The sequence below is a fragment of the Dicentrarchus labrax genome, unplaced genomic scaffold (genome assembly GCF_905237075.1).
Source record: "Dicentrarchus labrax unplaced genomic scaffold, dlabrax2021, whole genome shotgun sequence".
Classification (NCBI taxonomy): domain Eukaryota; kingdom Metazoa; phylum Chordata; class Actinopteri; family Moronidae; genus Dicentrarchus; species Dicentrarchus labrax.
The window spans coordinates 38227-47592 of NW_026136861.1; the positions used below are offsets into that span (position 1 = coordinate 38227).

The window sequence follows — 9366 nt, forward strand, 5'->3', positions numbered from 1 at the left end:
ATATTGCTAATAATCAGTTTAAATTGTTCTGGTTTTTGTCTCTTTTGTCAGGTTTTATAAATGGATGCATTCATTTGTATTACTGCATAAAACTGTCTTTTATGTTTGTGATTTTTATTGTTTACCTGACTGAGCTTTATTTGATCAAACTGTTTACTTATTTTCAGTGAATATATAAATTCTGTATTATATCCTACAGAGGTTTTAGTATGACTGAAATGCAGAACAGGCCTGCATGTTTACCTTGACCAGGCTGAATATCATGTTATAGAAGAGAGAGGATATGAAGAGGAATATGAAGGAGGAGGCTGTGGACCACAGACTGCTGAACTCATCCTCTTCATCTGTGCAGCTCAGAGCACAACTCAGTTCTGACTCTGGATCAAAATCTAAGAAGAGGAAGGTGTAGGTGGTTAGATGAGAGGTGTGTGTGTGTGTGTAAACACAGGTTTTTATTAAGATAACTGATATACGTTTGTCTCCTTTAAATAGTTCTCATAAACTGGAATCGAGCATTATTCCCTCTTTGATCACACGTCTTGTGTGGACATTTCTCCAGTTGAACAGTGGAAGAGAACAGTATACAGAGTCACTGTATACTGTTTTCAGCTTGTTTTAAAAAACTGAAGTTATTCATGAACATGTAACACAAGGGTCCCCATGCAACATTTATTTGAAACAGTCAGCACACTTCTCAAGCTGTTAAACATTGTGACAAAGACAGATTGAAACACAAACAGTCATGACAAACAAAACTAAACTGACATGTTGACTCTGATTATTTCTTACAATCACAAAGACTGATGACATCACAGAGTGCACAGGTTCCCATGGCAGAGAGTACACACAATGACGGAACAACACATCAGCACAAAATACCACATTTAAAGCTCAATCTATTTGTCACATTCAAGGGAGTTACCCTGGGCCTTAGACACAGCTCGTGGTTTCATGGACTCATTGCTGCCAGCAACCCAGACGTTGCACTCAAACATTTTCCAAGTGGTCTCCCACTCTGCCTTGGTTGTGGTGTAAACACTTGTTACGAAGTAGCCATCCTTGGTCTTCTGTGGGGGAAAGTTAATGCCATCCTTATAGATGCCAGGGGATTTTTCAATGTTTTCTGACCAGGCGATGTAGGAATCCTGCAGCACAGGACTGAAGACCAGACACACCAGACTGACCTCAGCTTCTTTATTGACTTCTCCTGGTAGAACGTGGACTGTCACTTTTGTCTTACTTACATCTGAAAGAGATACTCAGTTTACCAGGGAGGTCCATATATAAGCTTTATGTTTGCTGTATATAGCTAGTGAAATGTTTGTATGTGTAGGTTGGCTACCTCCCCAGACTTACAGAATACTGTTCTACCAATAAGTCTCCATCAGTCAGAAACATACCTCCTTTGTGGACAGTGAGATCTTGAACAACTGGAGTCATGTCTTCTCTAGCAGCAGAACAGCGCACTTTGTTGACTCCCTGCCACTCAGTGCGATTACGACTCATTGTGCTGGTTTTGCTGTGCTGATCACCATCGGACGATACTCGTGATTCTATATTTTCTGCCACAGTTTGTTCATCAATTTGCCAAGTGATTTGGATTTCATTTACAATGGACTTGTCTCGTCCAGTGACGATGCACTCCAACTTTGCCTCGTTGTTACTGAAAATTTCTTTGGCACTTGGTTGGTTCAGTGTCACTGTGACAGTAGCTACAGAAAAGAGAACAACAGAGAAAACCATTTCTTAACATCTGATTAATACAAGAGTAAAAACTCTCATACAGTGTTCTATTACTTTATGTCTCTAACTATGACTACTAGCTGAGTTACAGTACAACAGTATTATGTTATGACTGTAGAAGTACCTTTAGAGGCAATCTTTTTATATTGTTGTCCTCTGTGCGTCGCCACACATTTGTAAACAGCATTACTGTTCCAGTCTGTGTTCTTGACCTTCAGGACACTGACAGCTGAATATACATCTCCATTTAATACAGGGTCCCAGGTAGTGCCAGCTACATCGTCCTGATTCTTTTTCCAGTTGACTGTCAAGTTGTTTGGAAAGAAATCCTCAATTATACACAGCAGGGCCTGAGAGTCTCCCCTTGGCTCTGATAACAAAGTTACCTTTGGAGGGACTGGGTCCCCTAAGCAGGTGGAAGAAAGAGCAGATCAGCACATCAGCCTGTAATTATTCATTTTAGAATTTTTAGAGAATAGTGTAAAATACCAGACAGATGAGAGTAAACATGAGAAACATTAAGGGTATTCTGTTTGATATTATATTCCATCTCAATTTACTGGCAATCGCAGGATTGTTATGGAATTATTCATCAGTTATCATTACCATTAACTTTTCTTTAATACATTTAGTCTAAAAAATGTAAAATGTGTAAACATGCTATATTCAAATCAACTCCATTTATAAATGACTTAGCATAAGTCTTACGTTGCTTCACGATAGCCTGTGTGTTTCCCGCTGCATGTGTCGCGACACATTGGAAAGGCTGCCTTGCGTCCCAGTCCTGTCTACTCACTCGGATTTGACTGACCCCCATATAAACGTTGTTTTTCTGTACTGCAGGGTACTGAATGAAGTCCGTCAATGGAGTCCCATTTTTGCTCCATGAATAGGTCAGTGAGGAGGGTGTGAAGCCGGTGGCAAGACAGCCAAGAGTGACTGTGTCTCCACTCCCCGAACCACATTGCATCAGAGGAAATACAGTTGGTTTAATTGGAGTGCCTAAGAAAGGAAAAAAAAACGTGGAATTAAATATACCAAAATTCAGCTCAACATAACATTTTTAACCAGGTCAACTGAGTTAATCAATAGTGTAACAAAACACAGCATTAAAGGCATTAACTTTTTAATAAGTTGAATATGGAAATTTCAAGTTCCCTCCATACACTTACCTGTAGGTTACATTATAACTGCTGTTCTCGGAGTGAAGAGACTAACTCTCCACCCAGCTACATATTACATATAACAGATGACATGGATAAATATTTAAGTCACGCCAGTAGTACTGGCACGCCAGGTATATAAGTCACAGGTGTGCATGATCACTCTGGTTTTTACTTGATCAACACCTGATTTTGAGCGAGCTCGAGGTGGACAGAGAATCTTTTCACACAGAGAACAACGGTTGCAACGTAACCCACAGGACGGCCAGATGTTGCATGCTGCTGTTCCTTGCACAGGTGCTACCTAAAGCCTCACTGGCCCTGCAAGATGCCAAGGTTTAGTGACTACAGGGTTAAAAGGGCCACTCAAGCCAGACATCAGATGCAAGAATAGATCTGAGTTTGTGAATCTGAGTTCAATATTTAGTGCTGCGCACTTTTGTGAAGTATAATCTTTCTTTTTTCATTTTCTGGCATGGGTCCAAAGAAACGTTCTCTGTGGGAAGTCGTATGCAATAAAATCAACAGTGATTTTATCTCGATTCGCGGAGTTGCTCTGAACAAAAGTCAGAGCAGTTTCATTCAAAGTGGAGATTTTTAGTTTAAGTTTTGCATCATAAATACACACATACATTAGATGATCAGTTTCTCATTTAAAAGCAAATGATTTGTTGAATTAAATGTCGGAATGTTAACGTTCATTACACATTTTTGAAAATGTCATTCTTTTTTTACATTTATGACTTCTAATACTACAAATATATTCATAATAATAATAATAATAATAATAATAATAATAATAATAATAATAATAACAATAATGAAGACTGTGATTAAAAAAATCATAATTTTAAACACCACTCATTGTAGGAGGATTTAAACGGTTTACAAACTGAAACATAAATCATTCTTTACCATTTTTAAGGAACAAAACACAGTTTTGCTTAAAAATCTTTCCGATATATTTTTAACAGTAACTATTGAAGCTGTTGCCATATCAGATTTTAACTACACAATTGTCATAGCCAAAATTATTTACATAATAACGATATTATCATGATATCTATAGAGAAGGATTTAAACGGTTTACAAACTGAAACATAAATCATTCTTTACCATTTTTAAGGAACAAAACACAGTTTAGCTTAAAAATCTTTCCGATATATTTTTAACAGTAACAATTGAAGCTGTTGCCATATCAGATTTTAACTACACAATTGTCATAGCCAAAATTATTTACATAATAACGATATTATCATGATATCTATAGAGAATCAGAGAAAAAAGCTACAACTCAAATTCATCTTTAACTTTTTTTGTGTGTTTTGTCTCTTTTTGTGGCCAATAAATTAAACTCAAAGTACCAGTGTAGGGAGGAGGTAGACATAATTTGATATAAATCTACTAAAGTGAACAAAAATAACAGTTACACTGAGTATAAATCAGAGAGAGAGAATGGAAAGAAATAGAAGTCATTTAGGAGGCGCGGGATTATTCATCATACATATATTATTAAGGTGATATCATTATTTCATTAATTAATTGTGACGGTTATCATCAATACTGGTGTATCACGACACCCCTAACTTATAAAGGAATACTTGATTGTTAAATAATAATATTATAAATAAAAGAAAGAAAATTGTCTTTGGGAGAAATTAAAAATCACTATGTATGAAACGATTCCTCCAAAAACTAAAATAGATGATTAACAATTGAACCTACAGTGAAAATACTGTCCTTTAAAAGATACTTTCTCCTGTGGTATTTTAAAAAGAAACTACACACGATATAAAAGTGTGTACTTAATTATGTCCCTGTTCAGTGTTCAGTTGTTTCATTAAAATGCATACTGAACCTGTATTTAAACACACTAATAAAATGTAATTTGCTATGTTTTAATTGACTTCCTATATAAAAATGCAGGTACAATAAGGTACATAATCAATATCCACAGTTATAAATTATTATTTGTAAATGATGTGAATATAAGGATGCAGACATTCATCAGAAGCAATGACAATCCAACTGAATAAAATGTAAGATAAAAACAAACCCCCTCCTGCATTAAGTGATATAACAAAGAATTCTTTTTCAAAGGCTTTCTAAGAAACAGCTGCATTAAAAACATCTGTCGGCTCTGTTTTCTAGTTATTGTCCAACATCAGTATAAACCTGAATAACACCATTAGTTAAACTTCTTTGCCAATAATCACAAAAATCAAATTTTAAAAAGTAAAATAAAAATATGATGTTTAAAAGTGACTTACCTGAAGATACTGTGACCTGAGTCCCACGACCCCAGTAGTCGAAATAATCATCACAGTGCTACATCTCCACTCACTGCTTGAACAAAAACCTGATGTACCACAAAAGGTGTTAAAACCTCATTAAGTGTTTGAAATACACAGAAATCCTGGTCAGTATGACACCCTGGTGTCCTGCTGTAAACTTGTGCTTTGTATTGATTCTTAATCAATGATTAAATTTAAAATTTACTTGACGGTAACATTTACATCTGTGCGCTAACTGTGACTTTTAACTACTAATTAACTAATGTTTAATGACTAATTAGCTTATTAAAATAGATAAACACAGTAGTTACTTCAAGTTGGAACTAGAAATATTTTGTCCTGTCCTTTTCTTCCATCACAAGAATGTCAGTGTGTAAGACTATAGCTCTTAGGTTTTTGTATGGATCTAGATCACAGTGACCACCCCAGTCATCACAGTGATAAACCCTAATACAAAAACCAAATGCTCCACTGGAGACTCTGGGGACCTGTACTGTCAGCAGTGGGTAAGAATAATACAAAACTTAAATTCTAATATAACAAAATATGTTTTAGGTTATAAATTGGCAAATTTGTATTTTGCATCATATTCATAGTTCAAAAAGTATATCTTTGTTTTTATGTATTTGTTAAAGTTATTAATTATTCCACTTCTCCGATGAAACACCAACTCACTAAATGGTGGTTACCATAATTTATTTCAGACTATAATAATGTATATAATTATATATATATAATAAAACTGTGGCATCATAATCTGCTATATTGTTATTTTTAAGCTATTCTTTTAACAAGAACAACAGTATTATGTAAATATTTTTGTAGCCTTTGAACTGGGAAAAAGAGATTCAAAGACACAAAAACAATATATGATAAAATCAATGACATAATGTTGTTATAATGTTGATAAATACAAATACATAACAAACATAAAACAAAAGCAATGACGAATGTTTAAATCAAAAACAAATCTGTTTTAAATTTGATCAGTTTGTCAGCCATCAGTCTACAGTGAGTTAAGAAAGACTAAGGGAATGTTTTGTTATTGTCTCTTCGTCTGTTTATTGAAATGCTGATTGCAGGAACAATCTGCCTAATCTTTACTTCTTTTTTTTTTTTACAGGGACCAGAAGTGATTGAACAACATGATAGAGTTCACTGAGATCCAGGAAGAAATACCTGATTCCAAGAATAAAAGTGTAAAATAGTTTCACTTTCTAATGTAAAAGGAGCTCTGAAAAGACTCTATAATGGTGACATATAAGCATAATTCAGCCTTTTTACTAAATATTTTACTGCTGTTTTAATGTACTGTAACTAATATAAGTTTTCCTTTGGTGTTTGTTGTGTGACGACCCTGTGAGTGAACTCCTCCAGGAGCCTGGCAGGTGGAGTCGGGTCATCAGGAAGATTTAGCTCACCTGGTCTGGTTGCAAGACTATATAAGCTGGATGCAGTCAGCCAGTGTCTCTGCCCAGTCTCTGCTGAAACCTTACTGTTTATGGTAAATGTCCTTAATGGTTTCCAGCTGCTCACCGGTGACATGCCTGGCCGCCTTGATGACCCACTACAGATGTAAAGAATCCCTGTGGCAGCCTCATTTTAAAATCCAGAATCACAACCTAACATCATACAAGTTCTTGGTAGACTTTGCACCCTCTTATAATATCCCATTAGTCAAGCAGTGGCAGTCAGTGACACACTGTTCAAGATGCTTATGTTGACCCTATTCTGAAGGCTTGTTGCTTCTGTCTGTGAAGATGTGAGTTTGCTGTATGTATGTCAGCCAATTCACGCCTGGATACATGCTGAGATGCAAATATATGTGCTGTGAAAGATGAGTCTTTGAGGAAGTTTATTTGTAGCTCATCTGATGGTTTCTACAAAGTTTCACTGCCACAGGTGTGGTCCCAGAGGTGCAGAGAGAGGAGGGAAGTGACTCTCTAAAGAGGATATGTTTAGAAAGGCCAGGAAATTGAAAAACCTTCAGAGCGTAACTGATAACAGAAGTTCACGGTATGTTGACTTGATGTTGTGTTATTTTAGATGTTCTAGAGTTGTGAATCAAATGACAACAAAATCCTCAAAAGCCCTTTATGTTTGTCACAAGTACACTATCACTCATATCACCATACCTGCTCCTCATCAGTCTTCAGCAGTACTTAAGGAGCAGCCACACATCCAGTCAATGCTGGGTCGTTGTGAAGTATTGAGTATGCTACTGCTTTCCAGCCAGTTATTTATCGTTGCTACCGTTTGTTGCCTGTCTGCTTCTGCCTGCTTCTGCTTGCTTCTGCCTGCCTGAGCCGTTCTCTTGCCGTCTGTTTTTGTCTGCAACTAACCGTGTCTCTCTGCCTCAGGAATTATTCCTGGTACTCAGCCCTGGAACCCTGTCCACTCAGTCCACGCCTCCTGTAAGCCAGCCACTGGATTCCCACACTCCAGGTCTACCAGCCAGCCACTCTCCGGATCACCCCCACCTCTGGACTCCCACTCTCGCCTGCCAGCTTCCCCTTTTTTTCACTATTCACTCATTGTCTAATAAACCGTTTAAACTCAACCTCTTGTCCGGTCTGCTTCTGGGTTCCCCTCAGAACCCTGACAGAACCAGTTTTCACGGCTTAATTAAAAACTATCTATACATTTCACTGCATGGCTTCCCATGAAATTCTGAATTCATTATAAGATCCTGCTGATTACACCGAAAACACTTCATGACCTTGTCTCCAGTTAAACTTCTGATCACTGTCTGTTCCTCATTCCACTTTCCGACCACTCCGATCTTCAAATCTTGGCCCTTTATCCATCCCCCGTTCCAACTGCAAAACAAAAGATGACTGCTCTCTGCTGTTTTAGCTCCAGCCCTCTGGAATCATCTTCCCCAATCACTGAAATTAATCTTTGGACTGTTTTAAGTAGCTTCTAGAAACCAATCTCTATGGACAAGGCTATTTATAGATCTCCTGTCTTGTCTTTGTTTTTGTGTGTTTTAGTTTGGCCTCTCTCTTATTGTGCTTAACTTATGTTAACTTTTCATTTTATTCATTTTTATTTGTTGTTTGTTTGTGAAAAATGTTGTAACTGTAAAGTGCTTAATAAATAACGCTTGACTTACCTACTTATACTGGAACCGTATATCTTCCTTGTAAATATAATTTTGTCTTAAACTTTGTTCTTTTTTATTTTAATAATTCCATTCAATTGCTTTTAATTGTGCAATCCTGTATTTTACTATGACAATTAAATTAAACCTTGAACCGATTACACTTTCTACGGTGATACTGTAGAAAGTGAATGTTCTTAGTGGTTGTAAATAGAGGAAGTAGTTTTTGTATGACTCTCCTGTTATTGTCTCTCACTGTGTGTCTCTGGCACAGTAATACACAGCAGAGTCTTCAGGCTGCACATTCTGTCCGTTTAGAGTCACTGTGTTACTGGAAGAGTCCAAGGTGACACTGAATTTGTTCTTAAGTGAATCTTTGATGTCCGTATCAGAACTAATCCACTCCAGTCCTTTCCCTGCAGGCTGTCTGATCCAAGCTGTGTAGTAGCTGCTAACAGAATAAGAGACCTGACAGGTGATGGTCAGACGTTGACCTGGCTGCACAGTCACAGAGGCTGGCTGTGTCAACTGTTCACACTTCACACCTGTTAAAAAAGAAAATGTTTTGTAACAAATAATCAAGTTATACTGCAAAAGAAGAACTGTTGAGTTTGACAAATCCAGAGAGACTCACATCCAGCTGCCAACAGCAGCAGCAGAGCTACAGAGAACATGGTTTATGTTGAAACTGACGTGCTGTGAACTCCACTGACAGCCTGATGGGAAGTTTTTATAGCTGAGTAACAAGGAAGGTCACTGAGTTTGCATAGAATCAAACATATGAAGCATCAATGTTGGTCTAACTGGAGCCAATAGAAGAGTCTGTTGACTGTTATTATATCTGCAGAGTGAAAACATGCCTGGAAATCACCTCTGCTTTACATATGGTATTTTAATTTCATTTAACATTTTGAAAATGTCTCTTTGCTTTTACTGTAAACTATTACTGTCTAAATCTAAACAAGTCAATATTGAAACATTTTGTACTTTTTTGTACACTTGCAAACAATGATAAGGATCTTTATTAATGCTAATATTAACATTAATAATGATGCAGAACATA

The 9366-nt window shown here is 36.8% G+C and overlaps 1 protein-coding gene across 1 annotated transcript in view; it reads right to left on the reverse strand.

Moving 5' to 3' along the window:
- LOC127360230 (immunoglobulin mu heavy chain-like) overlaps positions 1-9142 on the reverse strand; it is a 34591-nt gene extending 25449 nt beyond the window's left edge. Inside the window, exons 1-8 of the mRNA XM_051394503.1 lie at positions 8938-9142; positions 8560-8848; positions 7695-7707; positions 5177-5234; positions 2452-2745; positions 1868-2149; positions 1401-1712; positions 923-1246 (exon numbers count right to left, since the gene is read on the reverse strand). Coding sequence (XP_051250463.1) covers positions 923-1246; positions 1401-1712; positions 1868-2149; positions 2452-2745; positions 5177-5234; positions 7695-7707; positions 8560-8848; positions 8938-8977 — 1612 coding nt within the window. The 5' untranslated portion in view covers positions 8978-9142. The remainder of the gene's footprint in view (positions 1-922; positions 1247-1400; positions 1713-1867; positions 2150-2451; positions 2746-5176; positions 5235-7694; positions 7708-8559; positions 8849-8937) is intronic.
- Positions 9143-9366: the final 224 nt, after the last annotated feature.